Raw genomic sequence first — 26,663 nt, 5'->3', positions numbered from 1 at the left:
GGATGTTGCACCCCGGCCCTCCCCACCACGCGCCCCCCCTTCCGCCCTCTCCCTGCCTGGCGGGCCGCCATGACTTTCCTCTGGACCGGGGTTGAGCTCAGTTCCCACCCCGTTAGCGTGGTGACGGCTGTGATCCAATCCTTGTGCTCCACCAAGCTCATCCTCCAACCTCCCAGGTCCCAGTGCTGGCTGCGGATTAAGACCAGCGGATCCTCAACATTTGTTTGAAAAGACAATCCGGGACTGCGGGAAGGGTCGGGTCTGCAAGTACGGAAAGACGAGTCCGCGTGCTCGGGACACCCCAAGGCGCCTTTTCTACCCAGCTTGTTGGCTACCCGTGGGGCTTGGAGACCAAGTACTCTCCAGCTTCTAGGCCGGCGAGGCAGTGAGCAGAGAAGCAGAATTATTAGGGACAGGAATATTATCTGGTGATTGGTCTTGTAAAGAAAATAGACTCAGGAGAGGACCAGAAAGGCACAGTGTCTGTGCATCTCATCTTGGAAAATAGTATTTATTGAGATGAACTTCAGGAGATGAAAACAAGGTCTTTTGTTCTTTTTTGCTGTTTTTGTTTTGTGTTTGGGAGGGCAAGGGGGGACACAGAAATGGAGGGACAAAGGGTGAACAAACACAACAGTGGTACTCAATGGACATTATGTGAAAATGAACTACACAGCTGCTGGGTGGGGGTGGGAGGGAGAAAACTGGGAGTGAGGGAAGGGGTGACACTACAAAATGTGCTCTTTACCTGACTTCCGTAACTGAAACCCCTCTGTGCATCGCCTGCACAATAACAATATTTAAGAAAAATACTGGAGCCAGAGACCACTTAGCATTCCGGCTCTATTGGTAAGCTCCACCTACAGTATTCTTGGACAGGTGATTTCATTCATGAGAAACTACTTTTTACCACTTGAGGTACCTAACACTTCTATACTATCTATACTATCAGTGATATCCATGTCACCGCTGTCCCGTGGCCTGTCCACTCCATGTCATGATCCAGCCCCAGTAGCGGTATTACATCGCTAACGTGGTGAAACCTGAGCTACTAGCCCTGTGAGGAGCGCCTGCTGTCCTCTTTGGTTTCCACCTGCCATAAGCTACTCCACAAAGAAATGACACATGAATGGCTGCATACAGTTCTCCTTCTGCAGTAAGTCACAGCCCGTATACATGGAACGAACTTCTTTATTAGAGTTCCACTTTCCCTTGCTTCATGGCAAAGAGTGAGCCCTGAACAACACATTTTACAACGGACAATATACACATTTAGTGTTTGAAATCTTTACAATACATTCCAAAACATTTAACAAGATTTCTCCTCCTCCTGTTTACTCAGAGAGCTAGGGTTTGTTGTTTTCTTTTGTTGCTCTTGTAATAAAAATGCCTTCTTCCCAACATTCCTATTTGATAGGAATCCCTGAATAAATTTTTTTCTGTAAGGTGCAAAGTTGTGTTGAAGATGTGTTCATTATTGAAGATACTAAATCCTTTCTGAGGCTGAACCTTCCATGTTTTCAAACATCACACATTTATCATCCACTAAGGGGGTTCATTTGAAAGTCTAGAAGTTTTACCCATTCAATGAAGTGTATTACAACAGTATCTTCTAATCAATTTGCAATTTGAGTCTCTCCTTCCTGTTAATGTTTATGCTTTTTTACAAGGAAATAAAATTTTTGATTCAATTATCATAATTCATGATCACTAACACATTTATATTCCCTGAAACCTTTCTGTCCCTGAACTTGCCTTTTAGAGGTCCTTGTATTTCCCCCCACTGATCAAAGTGAAATTAGGATTCAAAGCTATGCCCGAATTTTCCTACATTTCTACTAACACAATTTATCCAAATAGGAATTTTATGATGGTGACTGTGATCTATAAATGAAGTCCTTTCCTCATCTGCATATTTTATGTCCAAAAATGTCTAGTTATTTAAGAATTAAAAAAAATATTCCATCTTCGTGATAGGCTTTTTTTCCCCAGTGTGGACTACTTTATATTCCAAAATGTCTCAGCTGTCTTGACACTGGAGCCATCTTATTGGCTATGATTGAGAAGCCTCACAGAATTATAGTGATCTAGAATTTCATTTATACTATGGAAACTACAAGCCATGAATAAGGACCTCAGAAATTCTTACATTCATAAGGTTTTTCTTCCATTTGAGTTCTTTGAGAATTAGTAAGCTCTGCCTCCCACAGGGGAATCCTCATCCTGGTCCCTTCCAGAGCATTCCCTCCCTCATAGATTCTCTTCTGGGATGGGCCACTGTAACTTCCCATATGCACCATATTGGAAGATTCCTCTCCCATATGGATTCTTTTATGTTTGGTAAGATTGGATCTGATATTAAATGCCTTCCCACACTCATTGCATCGATATGGCTTCTTTCCAGTGTGGATCCTTTTGTGTTGATCCAGGACAGATCTATAATTGAAGGATTTCCCACACTCACAATTATAGGGCTGATTCCCACAGTGGACACTTTTATGATTGATAAGACTTGAGTGTGAGATGTATGCCTTCCCACACTCATCACACCCATAGGGCTTCTCACCCGTGTGGATCCTCTTGTGCACTGTGAGGCCGGAGCTGTTCCTGAAGGCCTTCCCACACCAGTCACAGACAAAGGGCTTCTCCCCCGTGTGGATCCTCTTGTGTTGGGAAAGGAGGGAGCTGTAACTGAAAGACTTCCCACACTCGACACACTTAAAGGGTTTCTCTCCAAGATGAACTCTCTTATGGCTTATAAGAGTTCTGCTTGAGAAGAAAGCTTTTCCACATTCGTCGCATGTGTAGGGTGTTTTGCCAGGGTGGGTACTTTTATGGTTAATAAGGCTTGAGTGGGAGATATAGGCTTTCCCACACACATCACATTCATAGGGCTTCTCCCCAGTGTGTATTCTCTTATGAACTTTAAGGCTGGAGTTGTTTCGGAAGACCTTTTCACACCTGTCACATTCATACGGTTTCTCTCTAGTGTGGACTCTTTTGTGTTGAGAAAGGAGTGAGGTGTAATTAAAAGATTTCTCACACACATCACATTTGTACGGCTTCTCCCCAAGATGAATCTTTTTGTGGTTGAGAAGGGTTCGGTGTGTGGCAAAAGCTTTCTCACACTCATCACACTTGAAGGGCTTCTCCCCAGGGTGTACACTTTTATGGTTTATAAGGCTGGAGAGTGAGATGTAGGCTTTCCCACATTCTTCACATTTGTAAGGTCTCTCACCAGTGTGGATACGCTTATGTACTTTAAGGCCTGAATTGTTTCTGAAGGCTTTTCCACACTCGTCACATCCAAAGGGTTTCTCCCTCGTGTGAATCCTTTTATGCTGCTCAAGGGCAGAACTGTAGTTGAAAGATTTCTCACAATAGCTGCATTTGTAGGGCTTCTCCCCTAGATGGATCCCTTTGTGGTTTTTAAGGCTCGAGCGTGAGATGTAGGCTTTCCCGCACACATCGCACTCATAGGGTTTCTCCCCGGTATGGAGCCTCCTGTGGACTTTGAGGCCTGAATTGTTTCTGAAAGTCTTCCCACATACATCACATACGAAAGGTCTCTCGCCAGTATGAATCGTTCTGTGTTGAAGCAGCAGCGAGTTATAACTAAAGGATTTGCCACACTCCCTACACTCATGGGCTTTCTTCCCAGGGTGAATGCTTTTATGGACCGCCAGCCCTGAGCTGTAGCTGAATGCTTTGCCACAGACCTCGCACTTATAAGGTTTCTCTCCTGTGTGGATCCTTTTATGCACGATGAGGCCTGAACTGTTCCTGAAGGCCTTCCCACATTCATCACATTCGTAAGGTTTCTCTCCAGTGTGGATGACTTTATGCTGAATGAGGAGAGAGCTGTAATTAAAAGATTTCTCACACTCGTCACATTTGTAAGGTTTATCTCCAAAGTGGATGCTTTTATGGTTCAGAAGCGTTCTGCAGGTAATGAAGGCCTTCCCACACTCGTCGCATTCATAGGGCTTCTCGCCCGTGTGGATCCTTTTGTGGACCCTCAGGCCGGAGCTGTTACTGAAGGTCTTCCCGCAGGTGTCGCATTCGTAGGGCTTCTCCCCGGTGTGGATCCGTTTGTGGACTCGGAGTCCGGAACTGTTCCGGAAGGCCTTCCCACACTCCCCGCACTCGTAGGGCTTCTCCCCGGTGTGGATCCTTTTGTGCTGGTCCAGCACGGAACTGTAATTGAAGGATTTCCCGCACTCGTCGCACTTGCAGTTCTTCTCCCCTGAGTGGGTGCTTTTGTGATTGATAAGGCTGGAATAGGACATGTAGGCTTTCCCGCACTCCTCACACTTGTAGGGCTTCTCCCCAGTATGGATCCGCTTGTGGACGCGGAGGCTGGAGCTGCTCCGGAAAGTTCCCCCACAGTCCTCACACTCGTAGCGCTTTTCCCCCGTGTGCATGATTTTGTGTTGAACAAGGCGGGAATTGTATTTAAAGGATTTCCCACATTCCTCACAGTTATGTGATTTCTTCACAGCACTGGCGTTGTGCTGCAGACCCGAGTGAGAGTTTCCATTAATGTTCTCCACGCATTGTCCCTGACCACGGCTTTTCTGTTCGGCCGGGGCTGTCTGGTGTGTGGTATGCTTTGAGCTCAGGTGTAAGTTTTTCTCAGATGCCTCGTCTTCCTGCTCTGTCTTTATAGGGGCTGTCTTCTTGGCTTTGCCAATCTTTTGCCTGATGGTAGTTTTGTCTTCCTTCATCCTTTTCCACTCTGGCTTTTCTGACTCCTTCTCTACCTTGCTCTCCCAATTGCAAATTCCACCAGTTTTAGATTTCTGTATGTGATCCTTGTGAAGACCTTCTGCTTTTGGCCAGTGAAAGTCTGCACTTCCATTCTTACAAGTGGATTCCTCATCCTCAGTGCCTGTCTTCAAATGTGACACTAAACCAGGAAAAGGAAAACGATACTTGTTTACTTTGTTGATTAAAAAAACTGAGAAAATAACATCAAAATCAGCATATACTTGGCAAATATTTATTGACTGTATGCTACGTGATGATAGAATTTTAAGTACTTGGGATACAATGGTGGACATGAAAATACTTTTGCCTCTGTAGAATTGATGCTAAAATATTAGAGACTTGGATTTTTAATGCACCAGAGTTCTATTCTTGCATAAGAGCCTGGCATGAGGGCAAGTTGAAATGGGTTGAAATGATGCGGGGGACCAATCAGGTTGTTTTAAAAAAAATCACTTTGTCATGTAAAAACAAACAGAAACATACAAAATTTCTAAAGTATAGGGGAAAGACTAATTAGACAAAAGTTAGTCATAACTTGTTTTATTAAGAATAAAGTTATACATAATCAGCAGAAGACAAGTGTAACCAAGGAAAGAAGAAATCAGTACCTGAGCAGAGGTTGTCTGGGAGATGGTTGTGGTTATGAAATCATGAGGATAGTCACTGCGGAGATGAGAAAGAAAAACCTGCTGGTATCCTGGACTTTCCCTTCAAGGAAAGCACTCACCCTGGAAAGTGGTTAGTCAGGGAAGAAATCCAATGGAAGGGATGTTCCAGCCTGCTGAGGAATAAGCTTTTATTTCTACTTATGAACAGGTTCACCATGGGGCACATCAAAGATCAGAAGCAAAAACACAAATCATCAAGCAAAGTAAGTATAACTGGTTCCTCCATATCCGAAGGCTTTGCATCTGAAAATCCAGCCAACCATGGATCAAAATATCCATAAAAACAAAACTGGCTGTGCGCTGTTGGCTCACACATGTAATCCCAGCTACTCAGGAGGCTGAGAGCTGAGGATCACAATTTGAAGCCAGCATGGGTGGGAAAGTCTTTGAGACTCTTATCTCCAATTAACCACCAGAAAACTGGAAGTGGAGCTGTGACTCAAAGTGGTTTAGCACTAGCCTGGAGCAAAAGAGCTCAGGGATAGCACCCAGGCCCTAAGTTTAAGCCTCATGACTAACAACAACAGTAATAAAAACTGCATGTACACTCAACATGTACAAGCTTTTTTTTTCTTCTGGTGAATTCTTAAACAAGACAGTGTAAGAAAGATTTACACTGTATTTATACTTCTTTAGGCATTGTAAGCAATTTAGAGAGATGCGTACCTTCTAGATATGCGTAAGTTAACACACAACTACCATTTTATGTTGGCAAGTGCAGCAGATTTTGAAATTTGTGGGATGGATCCCAGAACAACTCTCTTGGGGACACCAAGGGATGACTGAAATCCTGCCTAGGTTCAAAAATATCTAGCTACTAATTGACCTCTTTGTACAGCAGTTTCCCCATTTACAAAATGAAATCAATAGGGTTGTTGTTATTAAGTAACAAATGTAAAAACACTAAAAACAATGTTCTTTGATGAGCGCTGCGCGATGATTTTTTATTTTATTATTTATCAGAGTATTGAAGCGATAAGGCCATGAAGGCTGTGCCTTTGTGATGAATCTATCATGGAAGTTCTGCTCTCTCCCTTTGTGGTTCTACCATGTGATGTTTCCACCACAGGAGGATGACACTTGAAAGGCCCTTGCTAGATAGCAAAGCCTTTATCTTGTACTTCTCAGCTTCTAGAACTGTGAGAAATAAATTTGTCTTAAAACAATTTATAACAATTACCTAGACTGTGGTATTTTGTATATAGCATGGTGTGTACACATAGGCACACACCCCAGAAAAACCAAAGTCAAGTATTCTATATCCTGCCACTTAAAAAGATTCTCTGGACACAAAAACACGAAATTGGCTATGCTCACTCACCTCACTGCCCCTGTACTCACTGATCCTCAGTTGTCATTTCCCTTTGCCTTGCTAATTCTATTATTTAATTTTTGTGGTGCTGGGGAGTGAACCCAGATCCTTGCAAATGCTAGGCAATTGCTCTACCACTTCAGCAATATCCCTGGCCATTTCTGTGTTTGAAACAGTATCTCACTGCTTTTGCCCGGGCTGACCTCTAACTTGCCTCTGCCTCCCAAGTAGTTGGGACTGCTGGCCTGGGCCATGATACCTACCCTAATTCTTAGTTCCCTCCTAACCTTTAGGACTGTTTGATTGGCTGCTGATAGGCTAATCTGCATGAAATTATTAATGTTCACTTCTTCCCTCTTGATCCTAATCAGAGATCAAAAGTCTCCCAGTTGTGGCACAACTGAATATTCTGTTTGGGGAGGGGCACAGAGTTCCATCTCTTGGTACAATTCAATCAAAAACAGGCAGAACAACCCAAAACAGCACTGGAATAATTGTTATTAGCATATAAAGGCAATCAAGAGAATGTAACATAATACTCAGCCTTATAAATACTAATTCCTGGTATCCTTGCAGGTATTACATAAGAAAGTTAGGCTTTGATTTGATTAGACTTGTTTTTTCCCCCCCTCAGGCCCTACACTAGTCTAGGATTAGGAGATTAGACAAGGCCTAGCCTTTCAAGGAGCCTGAAGACTAGGAGTGTCAAGAAAACACAAAATGTGATTGAAAAAATGACAGAGGCATACACCAAACACTGATAAGGGAAGGGGGTAGGGCTAGACTCTGGGCAGGAAGGATTAGAAAGAGTTTTAGGACTACAGGAGTGGGCATTCCTTAAGAGGGAAGAGCAGATGTAAGGCAGCTAATGCTCACCACCTTTATGACATCTGGACTAGTGAATTTAGCTAGGCAGGCAGTCATGAGAGCACCCGTGTCACATGCTAAGGGGTCCTGATGTGATGTGAGAGCTTTAGGCAAAGCAGTGGTGAATGTACTGCTTTTATAGTTAAATAATTTCATTTATTTTATTGTTAGGTGTTAGCCATCATTTTCTATGAAGAGTCAAACAGTAAATATTTTAGTCTTTGTGAGCCATTTAGGACTGCTACTTATTATTTTTAAATATCTTGGAAGATATTTAAGCTTATAAGCTATACAGAACAACACAGGCTCAGTAGTTTGCCAATTGCTATGAGATATATCAAGAATAGGTTTTAGAGTCATGATACAGCTTCATTTTAACAGGGTACTTAATTGAGCTCAGTGTGCTTTTGTAATGTAATGCTTTATATTATACAGTTTGCCATAAATATTTATATAAAAAAGATAGTATCAAGGAATTGGAGTTAATTTATGGTAATGTGACAATGGTATTGTAGTTGTTAGAAGTATCTTTAAGTGCCAAATGAAGTGTGCTAAGGTGAAATAGCATAGTGTCTGGAATTTACTTTAAAATACTTCAACCAAAAAAATTAAAAGATATGATGAAAAATAGGTATCAGTGTCTTAAAATTGTTGAAGCTTGAGTGATGGGTATCTGGAAGTCCATTATACATATCTTCTACTTTGCTGTGTTTTTACATAAGAAAAACTCTTGAAGGATCACTCATATTAGCAGCAGTAGGAAAATGGATTGAGAAGAGACAAAAACAAGACAGGAATTCCTGGAGGAAGTTACTACAAATCAGTCTAGAAAACTGATGTGGCTGTCATGCACCCCCTATGACACAGGAAATGGAATCGTTCCAAAATCACAACTCTCAAAAGAGCCAGAAAGATTTAAATTTCCCTTAAGTCTTAAGGGCTACATGGAAATCAAGTCTTCAAGAGTCCTTAACCCTAACAGCTTGTTTGTATCAGTCCAAATTCTGGCACAGAATTTTCTCCATTCCTTATAATTGATATATGATCCACAACCTCTGGGCATTTCTGTGCTTATTCACATTCTACTATCATTGCCTGTAAAAGTACACTCGGACAGTAAAGAACCTTCACTTAATTCCTGTCTCTACTACAGAAAGGATCACTGTTTTTTAAAGAGTTTAGACAACTCAAAAGAGAGTATTTATGGCTCACTCTGGCTGAAAATCTCTATTAACAATGCAACAAGAAACAGGTGCAAATGCTGGCATCCAACCATATTCCCCAAGACAACCTTAATGGGTTTATATCATGGGCCTATGGAGGAAGAGAACTGATCTACAGACAAGAAAAGAGTCTGTGGTTTGTTTTGAGATTATTTTATGAATATCAGGACTGTATGTAAATGGCTAACAGAATTGCTGGGCGCTGATAGCTCACGCCTGTAATCCTAGCTACTCAGGAGGCTGAGATCTGAGGATCAAGGTTCAAAGCCAGCCCGGGCAGGAAAGTCTATGAGACTCTTAGCTCCAATAAACCACTAGAAAACCAGAAATGGCCCTGTGGCTCAAGCAGTAGAGTGCTCACCTTGGGCTGAAGAGCTGAGGGACAGCACCCAAGCCCAGAGTTCAAGCCCCATGACTGACCAAAAAAAAAAAAAAAAAAAAGAATATACATGGTAGTGGATAAAAGATTTCTAGTCACCCAGAAAATTAAGATGAGTAAAGAAGATTCTGAAAGGCCAGCTGAGACATTTTTCTGAAACTAAAGGACAGAGATTGGCTTGAGAAAAGTCATTGAAAGAATGACTCTATTTAGTCAGAGTATGATTAAACATCATAAAAACAAGTCTCAGTTGGAAAAGAATAAGTTTTTAACTTAGTTTTTATTCCTTAAAGATTCTATGTGATTATAATAAGAAGCTGGTAAATGTAACAATGTGTCAGAGACTGGGTGAGTTCATGTAAAAACAAAAATTGTTTTATTAGATCCTTTCTTTAAAAATGCTTACACAATGTTATTCAATGTGTCATTGTTCAAGGTAACAAAGAAACTGGAAACAATCCAAATGTTTCCTAACATGGCTTAAAAAAAAAAAACTTGGGTTACAGCCCAAATACCAAAACAATAGCCAATCCAATACCGTAACTTCTGATATGTAGAGATCAACAGATTAATCAAAGGCAGACTGCGGACCACATGTCTGAAAGCGGGGGAGAAGGAATGGACTAATTCCATTTAGATCTCCCAGTATTTGAATAAATAAATTCTAGAAAGAGACACTCCAGTCAGCCTATGTGTGTTGACCTAAGAATAAACAGAGCCTAGGAAATCGACAAGAGAAAAATTCCACCAACTTTTCGTATATTTTAATATGCAGAACCTTCCGAAGGATGTATTACATGTTCAAAACATAATTGTAAAAAAAAAAAAAAGGGGGGGGGAAGGAACCCAACAGGATTTTCAAAAACAGAAGTGAGTCCTCAGGCGCTTGGGTCTACGCGTCTCACAGTAAACGCACCCCGGGCCCCGTCCACCGGCTGCTCAACTTTCTTCCACTCCGCACCCGGCACCTAGCTAGCCGGGACCTTCTCCGCAGGCCGGGGGGGCGGGGGGGGCATGGCGGGCGGCCCCCTCCAGACGCCCCGGTTTGTCTGTACCCACAGGTGAGCACCCCCACACCAAGGGCAGGACCCGAATAAGCGCCCCCATCCAACACCAACTCCCCCCCCAAGCCCCGACAGCCCCGAGGCTCCCCTCAGAACCGGCCGGGGGTGGGGAATGGAGCTGGGGGGGGTAAGGTGCTAATATTCGGGGTTCTACCCCCCCCCACCACTTCCGCACCCGAAAGACCAGCAGACAGCCGCAGAGGGGCCCGGGCAGCCCTCACGCTCCCCCGGCCCGCTCGGGCAGCGGGACTTGGGGGGTGGGGGGGTCCCCAGCCCGTGGGCCTCGGGTCTCCCCTCCCCCCCGCACCCCGGAACGCGCCTCCCGGACATGTGCGTAGGGAGGACACGCTTGCTCCCCAGTTCCCGCCCGAACCCCGAGGGAACCCGGCCAGAAGGGGAAGGGCGTGGCGGGCGGGGGGGGCCCGAGGGCGCGCGGGCGGCCCCGGACTCACGTACTGGCGGTGGCGGCGCCGCGGAGCCCGGCCGCCGGGCGGGACAAAAGCGCGGACGGCCCGACCGGAAGGACCCGCGCCGGAGCCCCCACCCCCCCCACACACACCCCGGCAGGGCACTTCCGAGTCCTCTCTAGGACGCTGGAGGACTGACTCTCGTTGGTCTGGCCTAGTTTCGGACACGTGACCCGCGGCTGGCCCAGGGTGGGAAGTTCGTCCTATTGGCGCGGTGCATGCTGGAACTGCGGGCTGGCTCCTGTTCCCCTGGACGGGTAGGGAGCCATAATGCTTAACAGTTGGTTACTGAGTTAAATCAGAGGGTGTTCCTTGGAGGTAGTGCTGGTCCAGGGCCAGCTGAGGAGCATCCGGGGAAGCCTTCGGGTCTTCTCCCCTCTGGCAGGAAGTCTCCAAAGTACACAACCCAGACATGGGTGTTTTGCCATTGAAGAACGTAAAAATATATAGACAGCACCTAACAGCCAGTTTCGCTTCTGTACCTTTGCTTGCTAAAAAACGCTGCTAAAACCTTGAGGAGTGGAGTGAAAGAGGCAGAAAACTGGACTGCCCTCATCAAAGTAGGCAAGCACCCCCTGAATGACTTTATTAAAAGGCATGGAGTAACATTAATGCCTAATGTAATAGAAATTAGAAGTTATGATTACTAACCGCTCGTTTTTGCTTCTGTACGAATTGCTTTGTGCTAGATGATTTTATGGTTTTTGTATGATTTTAACTCTGACTGGTTTTAGTTACTCAGTAGTGGAATGTCAGCCTGGGAGCCTAGAGTTGCTTAGTAAAAGACTTCAAAGGCTTTACAGCCCTGACCAAGGGCACAAAGTCCTCAGAATTATCCCCCAAAGCTGCAACGCCCTTCCCGGAGGCCGAGGCAGTAAGGCCCTAGGGAAGAAATATAATGTTTTGAGAAACCTAAGCAACTCCATTTTTGTTTAACACTCGGTCTCAGTTCTGCGACTTGACTCGTGATCCACTTTAGCCCCAGTGCTAGGAATTATTGCAGAAAGCCATGCACAATCTTGGAGCCATAGATGGCGTTTGCTTAAGGCAGGTGTTAGCCCCCAAGTGGTGTTGCCCCCCAGTCACCTAGGACTAAGAGTTTCTGAACAACCGGTACTTCAGAGCCCAGGGTGAGACATGCCATGCATTCTGTTGGTCCAGGTGTGACTCCGTAAATGTTTTTGGTCAAGCTATGGACCAAGGACATTTTTTGTAAAGGTCAACCAATCATATTTGCCCAGCTTAGCTTGCTTTAAATGTTAACCAATCATGTAATTTCTTATGTAAAAATTCCTTAAAGTTGTTTGTTCAATACTATAAAAACTGTGCTGATTCTATGCTCAGGGCCTCTTAGCGTCACCAGTTACCGTGTGCGAGGAGGACCAAGCTCGAGCTTGCAATGAACCGGCTCTTTGTTGCTTACATTGATCGTGGTCTCTGGTGGTCTTCTGGGGGTCCCTGAATTCCGGTATAACACCATCAAGGGTGATTGGTGTTGAGAAAAGGGATCAGAAGTTTGCCTTCAGTTTGCTTTAAGAAGAGTGACACACTCACACACACACACACACACACACACTCTTGTTTTGGACACCTATTTTATTTTAAATCACTGTTGCTGTTATACTATTTTATTAATTGTGCCCAAGGATTCTAAGATTGATCTGTTTACTAAATTTGAGGGCATAATGGCAAAGATAAGCTTCTCTTTAATAAAGGTGGGATTTTTAACCAGATGTCCTTTTTAAGAAGTTTTGAGATGTTTTCCTCTGCACTTTCATAATCAAAGGCGTTTTTACCAGTTCTCTCTCTCTCTCTCTCTCTCTCTCTCTCTCTCTCACACACACACACACACACACACACACACACCAAGGATAAGTGTCTTTCTCTTTAAGCTATTCTTACTTTCCTTTCCTAAGAATGGTGGTCATTTGAGCAATGGACAAGGTCAGAGGAAAAGAGTTGTGTTTTGTTGAAACTAAATGTTGCAGATTAGGGAGTATAATACAAAGAAAACAGTGTTTGTGTGCTTTTAATCAAGCTGTTCATTAATACAATGTTTATCTCTGAATTCTTGGTCCCTGTTTCCCATGCCTCATTTCCCTTATCTATCCTGCCTCAAACCAAGTCCTCCGTGTTCCAGCTGGGAACCTCTAGCAACGCGGGAAGTACTGCACCAGCAAACATTTTTGCCAGTTTTAAATACGAACAATAGGGAATTAAGAGCACTAAGAAGATTAATTGGAGAAACATTAAAAACAAAGAACATGGAAATGACATTAACCATCACTACCGTTATCTCCCATTGCAGCTGGATGAAAACAAAACAACAAAATAAAACAGTAGGATATAAACACTGGAAAATGGGTATAACTATACTATTTTAAGATGATACAGTTTTATTTTCATAAATCCAAAGAGAGTTAACTTGCAAAGCTAGAATAAATGATAAGAGAATTTTGTAAGGGACATAATTTCAGGATTAACACAATGGAAGAGTTTCTTATGTACAAACAACAACTGGAATAATAGAAAGACTTCATGTACAAAGAAATAAACAAGCAGAAAAACAAATACCCTGGGGGAGAGATAGCACATGGATGACTGGGAAGCATCCAGAAAATAAAGTTGGAATTGCATCTAGTTCTTACACCAGGATAAGCCAGATGTATAAGACAAATATCACCCAGCTCTGATGGCTCATGCCTGTAATCCTAGCCACTCAGGAGGCTGAGATTGAGGTTCGTAGTTCAAAGCCAGCCCAGGCAAGAAAGTCCATTGGACCCTTATCTCCAGTTAACCACCAGAAAACCAGAGGTGGAACTGTGGCTTAAAGTGGTAGAGCAGTAGCTTTAAGCAAAAAGAGTTCAGGGACAGTGCTCAGGCCTTGAGTTCAAGCCCCACAACCAACAACAACAAAGAAATGTAAAATGCATGCAAGAGTCAGGAACACTGGTGTGTGTCTGTAATCCCAGTCACTTAGAAGGGTGAGGCTGCCTGAGTCCAGAGATTAAAAGCTAGCTGAACAATGTGATAAACCCTGATATAACCCTGTTTCAAATAAATGCACACACATGAATGCATGCATGCACACACACACACACACACATGCACACACCATCAGCACTGCTGCTATCCTACCTATAAAAATATCAGGAAAATTTCTCTGATCATATCTCTTTTCTTTGATCATTTTTTGTCTCATTACAGCACAACATCCAGAAATTATAAAACTAAAGAATACCCTATTCAAGCACCTAAAATATGTTTGTGTATGGCAAAACTACCATAAGGAAATCTCAAAAATTAAGTGGCTACCTGAGAAAAAGAATATTTGCTTCTTATATCATAAAGGGAACATTTCCCTGACCCACACAACAAGCTATTCCAAGAGGAATATAACTCCTTGGGAAGATGGGTTAACAGAGAAGTGTGTGCAAATGACTCCTAATAAAAGATGCAAAACCAAAACTGTACAGAAATACCAAGATTCTTGCATCAGAATCACAGAGATGCAAAGGTTGGATAATATGCGGTGGCAGTGGTGACTCTCAGAGGTGTCCATCCTCAGAATGTATCGACATGCATGTATCCTTTACCATAACAATTCTGCTCTAGAAAATTCATCATGTGGGTGCACCCACACTGCTATAGCTCGATTCTGAAATATACTCCAAAGCCTCATGTGTTGAAGACTCCGTCACCAATTCCCAGCACTACTGAGAGGTGACAGAGCCATTAGGGGGTGGGGCTTAGTGAAAGGAAGTTAGGTCGTTGGGGGCTTGGCCTCAAAGGGAATATTGGATCCTCAACCCTTTCTTGTCTCTCTGCTATGTAATAAACTTTACTCCACCGCATGCTCCCACCATGATATACTACCATGCCGCCACGGGTACAGACCAGGACCAGCCAATCATGGACTGAAACCTCTGAAGCCATAGGCCAGAACAAACCTTTCCTTTCCTTTCAGTTCATTTATCTCAGGTATGTGTCACAGTGACAGAAAGCTCTATTACCTGCTTGTGAAAAGGTGTATGAAAAGGAGGCTGACTGCAGTATTTTTAAAGCACAAGATTAGTGAGTTAAGGAATTGATTCAATTATTGCACATCACACGTCTTAGCTTGTCAGGCCTGTCACAATAAAGTACCATAAAACTAGATGGCTTAAACAAGTGGCAGGTGTTGTTTTATATTTTTGGAGACTTGGAATCAGAGATCAAGGAGTCAGCAGGGTTGGTTTCTCCCAAAGGCTGTGAGAGAGAATCCATTCCATTCTTCCTGCTGAGTTTCTGGGGGTATGATGGAAATCTCCTGCATTCTCTGACTTGTGTACATCTAGCCTCGTCTTTTCCTTCATTGTTGCAATCTCCCTGTGTTAGTATGCATGTACCTTTCTCTACCTTTTACAAAGAAACCAGTCACATTGACTAAGCTACTCAAGTATGATCTTGACTTAGTGAATTGAAATGTCCCTATTTCCAAATAACGTTGCATTCTGAGGTATTTGGGTTAGGATTTCGATGTATGCATTTTGAGAAGAACACAACACAATTCAACTCATTCACAAACTATGTTCAGAGAGGGTGAAGAACAGGGAGAGGAAGAGGAGGAAGAGGAGGAGGTGGAGGAGGAGGAGGAGAAAAAGAATGAGCAAGATTTTTGTGATACAAGTCTGAAGTCCCAGCTACTTTGAGGCTGAAACAGGAGGAGGATCGCTTGAGCCCAGGAGTTTTGAGGCTATCCCGGGCAGCTAGTGAGACCTGGTCTCTGTTAGGTCCACTTGGGAAAAATAGTCCCTTTGCTTGTTCCCCTTCCCTAGAATCCCCAGCCCAGCATTTCAACCCAGATAACTGTAGCGCCTCAGGGCAGTGGGAGAGTCTCCCAGGCTCTGAGATCATTGCTGTGGCCACCTCCTCTCCACCCTCTCCCTATATAATCAGTCTCCATCACTAGCTCCCTCCCTTTACATGCCTGCACTCCACACCCTTGCACCTCAAACTGCAGGCTGACAGTTTGCTCTCCCCTCCCCAGGGCAATAAACCCTTTTCTGCCTGAACCATGTGGCCTCTCCTTGGGTGAAGCTTACAGTCTCCAAATTAAGTGCATGGAAAAGTCTTTGAGATGTATCTTAGGTGAAGACATCACTGTACTGCTGGACGCTGTGGTCTACACTTGTAATCTCAGCACTTGAGTGGCTGAGACAGGAGTATGGAGATTCCTTTTTGGAGGGGGAGGTACATTTCCTCCTTATAGGCCATGCATTGTGAACCAAGAGAGCACACACTTTCTTTATGAATTAAACATAACAAAACCTAAGTTGAGTCAGATTGCTAAACTCCTCTCAAGAAGGATTATGTGTATTTAGGAGGTCTCCAGCCATAAAATAAAGAACTTCTCTGGGAGCTGGATTTAGCAGATTGGTTTTTTTCCTCAAATTTTACAAGTCAAATGTTTCTATGGTTGCTTAATTCAGTGATCATCTGTAGTAAGGAAATTCACCCTCTCAGTTTTCCAGGAATGTTGCTCTGCTCTTCATTGCTTGCCCTGTAGTGTGGATGAGTAATTTCCTTTCACGTTGAAGCTTCCCTCCACTGTGCAAAATCTGTGTGGCAGGTGGCGCTGTTGAGCTCTGAGTGGGAAGGGAGAAGGGAATGAATCTGTAGAGCTTTGTCATCAGCTGCTCTTAAGGACTAAGCCACAGAGCGGGAAAGGAATATTGACTATTGTTACTGTGATCATACTCCTGTAGATATTGAATTTTCCTGAGGGGAGTTTGTAATCTTTTTCTATTTTGCTAGATAGAGAAGGGACAGGACTAGAGGACTAGATAGTGAATCTTTAGGCTGGGTCAAATATTGTCTTAGAGAGCAGAAAAGCAGGTGAAGACTTAAGGGGTCGAGGTGCTCTGTAACTATCCAAGGGCTGCAGACAGCCAAAATAGCCAGTGATAAGTTATTCTCCAAATAATGAAACATGTAGAAAACTACCAGAAATTTGGCTCCATTTCATCAATGCAAAAATTGCAAGAAAAATAAAACAGGAGAAAACAAAAACAAAAACACTTGATGGAAGCGATCAGCAAATAAGCCTGAATGGCAATTAAACCCTTAATACATTGTCTGTTCAGATAATGAAGAAAATGAGAAAAATCAACCATATCTGATGATACAAAGTGAACAGTATAAATATCTTAAAGAAATTAGTACATTGTGGTTATTCATGAAATATTCATGGATGAGACAATGTCTCAGATCTGTTCCAAAATTATGTGAGGGGCTAGAGGAAAATAAGTGGAAATTAATATGACAGGGAGCCGGGCACTGGTGGCTCATGCCTGTAATCCTAGCTACTCAGGAGGCTGAGATCTGAGGATCGTGGTTCAAAGCCAGCCCGGGCAGGAGAGACCCTGAAACTCCTATCTCCAATAAACCACCAGAAAACTGGAAGTGGCGCTGTAGCTCAAGTGGTAGAGCGCTCGCCTTGAGCTGAAGAGCTGAGGGACAGCGCCCAGGCTCAGAGTTCAAGCCCCACGACCGACAAAAATAATAATAATAATAATATGACAGGGAACAGCTAGAAGTTGACAATTTTTGAAGTTGATGCTGGATACATATGAGTTCATTACATTTTATTTTTGTATATATGTGAACATTTCAAAATTGAAAGTTTCAAAGGAGCTGAGCAAAGGTAGGATTCAGAGAAGAACACATCCTTAGACTTTGTCACAGCAGTTACTCCTGTGTCAGCTACTACAGGGAGCCCAGGACATATCACTTCAAGTCTAATAAAGGCCCACAGGCCTTTCCTAATTTGTGGGATCTCAGCAGGTGTGTAGACTGCTGTCTCAGAGACTCCAATTGCCCCACCCTACCTCCCTTGCTACCCAAAGAAGAAAATAACTTTTAGCTGCTACTGTTAGGGAGTCAGACTTGTTTAGCCACTAGGTGAATGCTTATGATTACCATGGCTTCCTTAATTGCTCTCATGTGGTCTCCACTGAAACCACAAGGAGTGGTCTCATTATCTCATTCTGGTTGATCCTGGAAATCCTTACCTCTCTTGACCTTCGCTAACACTGGCCCACTTTACAGCAAGGCCTCCTCACTGCCAGTGAAAGTAAACATTTAAGAAATTACTCATTCAGCCTGGGTGGCTGTAGGTATATGTGGAATTATAGTGTTTTATATGTTACTTGTCCAGGGTGTAGTGGTTTCCTTAAATGATTTCTTTCTTGCTAAACTGCCCTGATTTGATTCTTATTTTGTTCAACCATTGATCGTATTCTTTGAGGTTCAGTCAGCTGTTTATGTGTTTCAACTCTTATTTCATGCAAGTGCTTTTATATCTGTTTTAACTTCTTTCATTATTTTTGACACCGTCCTTCTGAGTTCGCTGTGAAATTCCATCTACTTCATTTTCATTTAGTTTCCTTTATTATTTCTTTATTTAGTTGTCGGCTTTTGGATGTGTCATATGGCCTTGGTTTTTTTTTTGTCACATTGCTAATGTTTTTTCATTTGGATTTATGTATCTTACGATGAGGTTTGGGTTGGGGGCTTAATCTGCCTTTTTTTAGTTCAAGATTTCACAGCATTTAGATAAGATTTGGTAGTGGCTGGGTTGTGGTGAATTTTTTGTAATTAGAAGGGGGTGTATGATTCAGTAATTAAACATTCACTCACTGTTTAAGTTGTGTCCAGTCCTCAATTCCACTGAGAGAAGTTCGGTTGCACAGATGATATGCATCCACCATGAGATCACATTAACCCCTAACAATGACAAATCATGGTTTATTTCTCCAGTATCTTAAGAAGAATAATGGAGGAAAGATGATACTTAGTTATCTAGGGGAAACTTGGTGAATACTGTGGTAATGAAACAGAGATAAGGAAGAGTAATGCTAATAAATATTACCAGAGATATCTTGTTATAAGTCTAGAAGGGGTGGTGGCTGAGGATAAGAGAAGGGGGTAATAGGAAAGTTAGAACGAGGGCTGAGAATGTGGCTTAGTGATAGAGTGCTTGCCTACCATGCATGAAGCCCTGAATTTGATTCCTCAGTACCACATAAACAGAAAAAGCCAGAAGTGGCACTGTGGCTCAAGTGGTAGAGTGCTAGCCTTGAGCAAAAGAAGCTCAGGGACAGTGCCCAGGCCCAGAGTTCAAGCTAGGACTGTCAAAAAAAAAAAGAAAGAAAGTAAATTGACATAGGTAGAAATGATGAATTGAGAAAGAAGATTAATGATGAATTGAGAAAGAAGGCAAAAGAGATTGGAAGAAAAATAGACAAAAAAAAACTGGCATGGTGATCTAATTGTCTGTCAAAGTATACATAACAAAGAATGATGGATGGGGGGATAGAGGCAGAAAAAACATAAACAAGAGAGCTATTCTGTTTGTGGAGAGAAAGAAAAGGTTGATAGGGGAAGATAACAGGAAGCAAAAGATATGGTTGCAGGTTGAATATTGAAAGAATCGCCTCACATGTAGTGATTAGGAAAAAAAAGAGGAGAAAAAGTGCAGCTAACAAGATGGTGAGAAATAGAACAAAAACACTCAAATCACAAAAATATTATTAAAAGTGAATTGAAAATATTCAATAAAGATAAAGAGCAATAAAATCAGTGGAACTTCTCCGCTGCTCTCCAGAGCATCATCATCATCATCATCATCATCATCATCATCATCATCATCATCATCATCATCCATCCCCCAAATCTGTAGCATTCAATCCACAGCTAAAAGAATTACTTGAAGGCTTAACTCAGTGTGATGTCAGTTAATCAGAGTCTAAGCCCTGGGATAAAGTCCCCTTGCCCTGATCCATTCTCTTTCTATCTTTTATTGTACCTTACTTTGAGATAGACGATTATGGCCTGCCATAATGCAGTGATTCAAAGTTCAGAGTCTGATACCCTCGACACACACAGACGAAGAAGAACTACACAGCTTACCATCAGCGTATATGGAGTCTTTCCATATCTTCTGCGCTTGGGACAGCTGGTCTGTTCTATTCAACTATACAACCCACCCATCCTGGCTGTCATCTGTCTCTACAGTATGAGCTTGATCGGAAGGATATATCCATGGCCCTCACGCTCATTTTGGTTCTCAGTTTACTTAACCTGGGGTCCGGTAAGCTTACAAGTTGGACTGTTTTCTATCTCCTTGTTGATCAGTGGGTTAAATTGTTTAGCTACAGTGACTGCTAAACTGTGAAATGGTGTATTTTCTTTGTCCTCTTTTGTATTCTGTTTTCTTCAATCCCCTGCCTGGTAATTACTGAACACCAGGATTATAGAAATAGAGAACAGTGCGTGAGACTGACACCATTAAAACTATTCCAGGGGGAGGAGAGGGAATAAGGAAGAGTAATAGGATGTGTGTTTGATCCAGATACATTTTACGGATGTATAGAAAGGACATAAGGAAAATGCTTTATACAATTAACATACAATTAAAAGAGCTATTGCATTGTCCTCAAAATAATAGGAATCAAGGAGTTGGAGAGAGGCAGTGGTGGTGGACAGAGTACATACCCAGGATGTCCTAGGGAATTAATTGTTGATTCCCAATGTGTTATGGAGCATTTCAGTTGAATACCCATGTCTGACTTGGGTGCATGTCAGACATGCAGGGAGTAAAGATTATGTGTCCATCTTTGAACATGCTGCGTTGGAAACATCTAGGGTGTGAAATCTAAGGGGAGAGGAGTTAGGGTATAGATTTTTTTTTTGGTCGGTTGTGGGGGCTGAACTCTGGGCCTGGGCACTGTCTCTCAGCTCTTCAGCTCAAGGCTGGCACTCTACCACTTGAGCCACAGTGCCACTTCTGGCTTTTTTTTATGCTTATGTGGTGCTAAGGAATCGAACCCAGGGTCTCATGCATGTGAGGCAAGCACTCTACCACTGAGCCAACTTCCCAGGCCCGGGGTATAGACTTTTAAGTGAGGAATGCATTGGTACCTGGCATCATTGGAGCAGAACTCCACACTGATAGCAAGTCCCTGCTCCGGTCATCCATTCTGTCACCAAAGGTGGGGGCCGGTGGGGAATAACTGATCCTTTTCTTGCTAGCATTGTCAGATACTGTGTTGTGTTTTCACAATTACATCATGTCTAAAAATGCCTGTCACCTGCTTCTAATATATTCTATATTTGTCCAACTCATGATTTTTTTTTTGTCGGTCATGGGGTTTGAACTCTGGGCCTGGGCGCTGCCCCTCAGCTCTTCAGCTCAAGGCTGAAGAGCTACACTTGAGCCACAGCACCACTTCTAGTTTTCTGAGTGGTTTATTGGAGATAAGAGTCTCAGGGACTTTCATGCCTGGGCTGGCTTTGAACGCGATCCTCAGATCTCAGCCTCCTGATTAGATCAGATTACAGGTGTGAGCCACCGGCGCCTGGCTCAACTCATGATATTTTTAACTCCCAAGAGTTTATTTTACAAGTTGGGGAGCATCTGTACACACCTCTAAGGATGTTGGTGCAAACGGAGAATGACAGGCACCAGAGGTGTTCTATCAGGTGTAAGAGGTTACAGAGACACGAGTCACTTGATTTAGTAAGACCATCATGAAAATCTTCCACCCTTGTCCACCAACTCCTCATTCCAGCCCTGAGTAAGACACACCAAATGGATTTTACTCAAGTTAGTTATCTGCCCTTATTCCCCCCCTCTTCCCACCCCCCGCAGGAGCCCAGTGGCGGTTGATGGGGCCAGAAAGGTTCCTTTCAGCCTCCAGAGGGCAGGATGTAGAGTTCTCCTGCGTCCTCTCCCCCGAGACAAGTGCAGAGCACATGGAAGTGAGGTTCTTCAAGAATCAGTTCGATGTGGTGGTCCATCTCTACAGAGATGGGAAAGATCAACAAGCTACGCTGCCAGAATATCAGGGGAGAACCACGTTTGTGAAGGATTCCCTTGCCAAAGGTCATGCCACCCTGAAGCTGGCCAAAGTGATCCCCTCAGACACTGGCCTGTACGGGTGCTGGTTCAACTCCCCGACTTGCAGCCAGGAAACCATCTGGGAGCTGCAGGTGACAGGTCAGTTTCTTGTTTCCTCGGATTTGCTGAGTGTATTGTCTAATTGCAACCATCCTGTTCTTGACAGTTTAGTGAGTGAGGGTATTTTAAGTCATCTAAACTGACAGTTCATTCTGCCTTGGTGTGCTCATTTTATAGTATGTGTAGAGTCTTGTGACGATCATCAAGTTTATAAGAAAAATCTCTTGTGTATATTGAAATATTGAACTGCCTCATCAGCCCCAAATCTCAATCTCTCTCTCTCTCTCTCTCTCTCTGTCTCTCTCCCACACCCACCCTTCTTTCTCACCACCATTCCCAGGCTCTGGAAATCACTAACCTGTTCTCCATCAGTGTACATTTTCATGTCCTGAATGGCTGATGATTCCAGAATCTTCTGAGCTTGTTTGTCATCATCTGTCCTTCTCCCCAATATCCTAAGGAGATACTTTTACAAGCAGAATAGATTTTCTTGTACCTGTGTGTGTGTCACACCATTTGAGGGAAAACTATAACCATTTTTCATCATTCTAAGTGCTTCAAAGAACATTTCTCATTCCTGTATCCTATCCTTGAGTCTAGCAACAACTATTTCACAGTCAGGCCCTAGAAATTGGACTCTTCTAGTTACCTCCTATCGATAGAATCACATTTTTGCTCCTTTGTTTTTGGCTTATTTCACTCATTATTTCATAATGTTTTCAGGATTTGTCCAAGTTGTAGAATATATCTACCTCCTTTATTTTTAAGGTTTGAATAATATTCATATATCTATGTCTATCTATACATACCATTTTTTAAATATATTCATCTGCTAATAGACAGATTGTCTGATTCCTGTTCAGCCAGGATTAGTCCTTGTCCAAATGTGTGGGTATACAGCTGCTCATAATACTTTTCTTTTTGTGCTGGTCCTGGGGTTTGAACTCAGGGCCTGAGTGCTGTCCCTGAGCTTTTGTGCTTGAGGCTAGAACTCTACCACTTGAGCCACAGCTACACTTTGGCTTTCTTGGTAAATTAATTGGAGATGAATTTCATGGGCTTTGCTGCATGGGCAGGCTTTGGATTCTCAGATCTCAGCCTCCTAAGTAGGTAAGATTACAGGCATGAGCCACCAGCACCCTGCTCATAATACTTTTTAAAATCTTGTGTGTGTATGTGTGTGTGTTATGAGACAGAGTCTTGTTATATAGCTCAGGTAGGGAATCTATTGTATATCAATCCCTTTGTTAGAACTTGCATTATCATTGCTTCATTTATCCACTCAAAAAGTATTTATTAGACCCTTGGACCCATCTAGAGCACAAAAGGAATGTTAGAAAAAGCAAAGGGGCCAGGCACCGGTGGCTCACCCCTGTAATCCTAGCTACTCAGGAGGTTGAGATGTGAAGATCACAGTTCAAAGCCAGCCTGGATAGGAAAAGTCTGTGAGACTCTTATCTCCAATAAACCACCAGAAAACCGGAAGTGGCACTGTGGCTCCAGTGGTAGAGCACTCGCCTTGAGCTGAAGAGCTGAGGGACAGCGCCCAGGCCCAGAGTTCAACTCCCCCCCATACACACACACCAAAAAAAGCATAGGAAAGGTAAATTCTTTTTGGCAGGAGGATATGGACAATTAAAAGTGATCATATTGAGGTTATCTGCTTCATGATAGTCTACGTGTACCCCCTCTTCCTGGCATATGTCTTCTTCTTCCAAATAATGAAAGGCCCAGGCTGTGTGCTAACTTAGTCATGCTTCTACAGTTACCATTTTCATAGAAAACAACATGTGTTTTCTAGTTGCTTCCAGTGTCGCAAGCAAATGTATCCTTCAAAGAGATTCTGTTACTCGTTGCATTGTGTTTTCTCCCCAGAAGTGGGTACCTCTCCTCTCATTTCCATGCTGGAATTCGTCGGTGAAGACATCCAGCTGACCTGCCACACCTCGGGATGGTTCCCTCAGCCCATAGTCAATTGGAAAAGTCCACAGGGGCCTCCCTTTCCATCTGAATCCGAGACCAAGAAAAGCCAACATGACCTGTTTGATGTGGAGACCTCCCTCACCGTTCAAAAGAGTTCTGGGAGTATAGCATGCTCAGTTCAGCACCCTGGCCTGAGCGAAGAGTTAGAATCCACCGTGTGGATAAGAGGTGCGTTGGGGCAGGAGGAAGATACAGGGAAGAGACCAGCTGTCTACCAAAAAAGTAGGAAATGATTAGAAAAAGACACATTAGTTAAGCAAGGGAAGTTACAGATGTTAGTGTCTAGGAAAAAAGAGATTTTTAAGAAAGAAAAAGAACTGGTAGGAACAGTTATTTCACAAAGAAGAAAAAGTTAACTCACCAGGAAAAAAAAAACCTGCCATTTAAAGTATAGCCTTTTATTATAGCATATATTAAATGTATAAAGTAAACATTGATAGAAATATAAGAACTAATGTATGTGATTCTAAAACTGATTAAATAAGTAGGCAAATTAGCAATAAGATACACCATTGGAATAACAAATTAAGCTTAATATTTGGGGCTCTTTTTTGTCAGTCCTGGGCTTGAACTCAGGGCCTGGGCACTGTCTATGAGCTTCTTTTCCTCAAGGCTAGCACTCTGCCAGTTGAATAACAGTACCACTTCTGACTATTTCTGTTTCTGTGGTACTGAGGAATCAAACCCAGGGCTTCATGCCTGCTAGGCAAGCACTCTGCCACTAACCCACATTCCCAGCCCTGGAGCATTTTGTAAAGGGATGACCAGAGCTGAGAGGAGATGGGGAACCCCGCCCTAAAGCCTGACAAGAGCTTGGAGACATAGGGAAGAAACAAAGGCAAGGGCAGGTGATCTTGGTCAGGCTATAATCTGATTATTGTCTCAGGATTGGTCATGGAAAACCTTATCCGTGGCATAAAGTACCTTCTGCTCGAGAGGGGATGGATAGCTTCATTTCAGAAAAAAATTAAAGCAGACATTGAATATTTATATCCCTTCACGGGGTATAAACACAAACAATGGTTTTCAGAAATTTTCAAGAAATTGGTATTCAACCATGTTCCCTAGCCATAGTCTAGTTAGGGGTAGTTTAACTTCTTGTCACAAGGTGTTCATCAATCAGACATTTTGTTCCTGAAATGCAGGGAGAAGGCAGGGACGAATTACTCACAAAACAAGTCAAAGAGGCAAGCTGGAGTTACTTAGGTCAAGAACTGGGCACAGTAATGAGGAAATGGAATGATTATTTTAGTATTACTATTAAATGTGTTTAACTGTATATATAAAAAAGAACTGGGCACTCTTCTGGGGCCTAGGGCAATGAATAGGGACCCCTGAGGTCTGGTACAGGACATTGTAAGAGCTGGCAGCTAGCAATCTGTTTATTATGGTATCACCACAATATCATCCTGTTATCAGCTTGGGGTCATCTGGTAGGAAGGGAGGATTTTTCATTTTGGAAGAACACTCCTTAAATAATGAATGTGTCTATGGCCAGAGGTGAGCAGGACCCTGACTCCAAGTTCAAGGCAGCCAAAATATACACATGCAATACTCTGCCTTGAGCAGAGCTGCCAAGGGTTTATCCTGTTCACAGTGCTCATCCGGCATCTGCAGCCCAGTAACGATGAGTCAGGGCTTCTAGCAAAAGCAGTCTCTAAGACCCTCTTATAACCATACCTCACTTTCTCTGTAAATAGCCAAATCCAGATGTATCAAGTCTTATTCAAAAATTCCAAGTGGTAAAGCTGAAGAGGAAATTATAGTTAAATGTCCTATTTCCCCACCCCCTGTAGTACATAGGGATACCTTAAGAGAAACTTAAATTCCCTTCCCTGCTCAATACTCACTAAAGGATCTATGGGACTGTTTTTCAGAGGCGATTTTCCAGCCCTCACCCTGGAATACGGTTTCTATTTCACTAAGTGCCTTCTGCTGTGTCATATATTTTGCTATCATTTCAATGAAGATTTCCTTCACCAAAATCCAGGGTAAGTGAGTGGACCCGTGGCTAGTTTACACTTTCAACAGAGCTGGGGTCTGTATACTTCCAGGTACCAACCTGAACCTTTTCTTCTACACCTGGGTCATGGTGACCATAGTTCTCATGACTTCCTGGAAAGGCCACACCTTCTCAAAGCTCATTCTATTTCACATGTATGGATAAGAATTGAAGCAGGATAGAAAACGAAGTCTGGTAAACTTACAGCAAATGCAGGAGATATTCATTTATCTATTTCCCTTAAGAAAGGGACCAAAGTCATTTAGGGGAAAATGAGGTAGGGATAAATTGATGAAAATGAGCCTGGTGAAGGTATTTAGAGACACTGAAGCTATCTTTGCTTCAAAGAGAGACAACAGGATGCATCCCTTCTTGAGAGATGCATTTCTCACCCCAACCATTAACATTTGGCAGGATGTATGCCTTCCTGAGAGAAATGCTCCCCCAAAATGTAAGCAACAGATGACAGATGAGTTCCTCATCTCAAGGATAAGGATGTGTTTTACGGCAGGATGCGTTCCTACCTGGAAGAAATGCCCAAAACATCCAGAAACTCAGAAAGCGTAACACCTGGAGTGATTAGAGCAAAGATAAAACATAACTGTCAAGCCAGGCCCCTGCCTTTACCTAATAAATAGCCCTAGCAGCCAAGGAGCTGTATGTCCCTCTGTCTCTGCTCCAGAGCACCAGCACTGAATTAGAATGTGTGCCTTTCTTTCTGCTTCTCTGTCTGCTTGCCTGCTTGCTTGCTTACTCAATAAAGCTCCGCCAGTTTTCGTACCATCATGACTTGTCCAGAAATTCTTATTCTATGATCAAAGTCAAGAATCTTAAGTGGGGGCTGGGAAGGTGGCTCAGTGGTAGAGTGCTTGCCTTGCATGCATGAGGCCCTGGGTTCGATTCCTCAGCACCACATAAGCAGAAAA

The 26,663-nt window shown here is 43.1% G+C and overlaps 2 protein-coding genes across 5 annotated transcripts in view; one reads left to right on the top strand and one right to left on the bottom strand.

Annotated features, from left to right (window-relative positions):
* Positions 1-1,173: 1,173 nt before the first annotated feature.
* Positions 1,174-10,800, bottom strand: Zfp62 (ZFP62 zinc finger protein). 2 transcript variants are annotated; one of them, XR_001175623.1, is made up of 3 exons: positions 10,740-10,800; positions 5,379-5,433; positions 4,883-4,909 (listed from the first exon to the last, which is right to left on the bottom strand). XR_001175623.1 is itself a non-coding variant. In XM_013030981.1 (2 exons), coding segments are annotated over exons 1-2 (2,775 nt in total). In that variant the 5' UTR covers positions 10,741-10,787; the 3' UTR covers positions 1,174-2,135. The 2 variants fall into 2 exon arrangements, 1 of the variants encoding a protein (XP_012886435.1); XM_013030981.1 differs by lacking the exon at positions 5,379-5,433 and having other exon boundaries at positions 1,174-4,909; positions 10,740-10,787.
* A 10,651-nt stretch (positions 10,801-21,451) lies between these two features.
* LOC105996732 (butyrophilin-like protein 8) overlaps positions 21,452-26,663 on the top strand; it is a 9,568-nt gene continuing 4,356 nt past the window's right edge. For all 3 annotated transcript variants that reach the window (XM_013030918.1, XM_013030919.1, XM_013030917.1), the window contains exons 1-3: positions 21,452-21,791; positions 23,628-23,903; positions 25,613-25,726. In XM_013030918.1, the coding sequence (XP_012886372.1) occupies positions 21,461-21,791; positions 23,628-23,903; positions 25,613-25,726 (721 nt within the window). In that variant the 5' untranslated portion in view covers positions 21,452-21,460. The remainder of the gene's footprint in view (positions 21,792-23,627; positions 23,904-25,612; positions 25,727-26,663) is intronic.

Source organism: Dipodomys ordii, unplaced genomic scaffold (assembly GCF_000151885.1).
Source record: "Dipodomys ordii isolate 6190 unplaced genomic scaffold, Dord_2.0 Scaffold135, whole genome shotgun sequence".
NCBI classification, from domain to species: domain Eukaryota; kingdom Metazoa; phylum Chordata; class Mammalia; order Rodentia; family Heteromyidae; genus Dipodomys; species Dipodomys ordii.
Note: the sequence above shows the minus strand (reverse complement) of the source record. Positions and strands in the feature narration are given on the sequence as shown.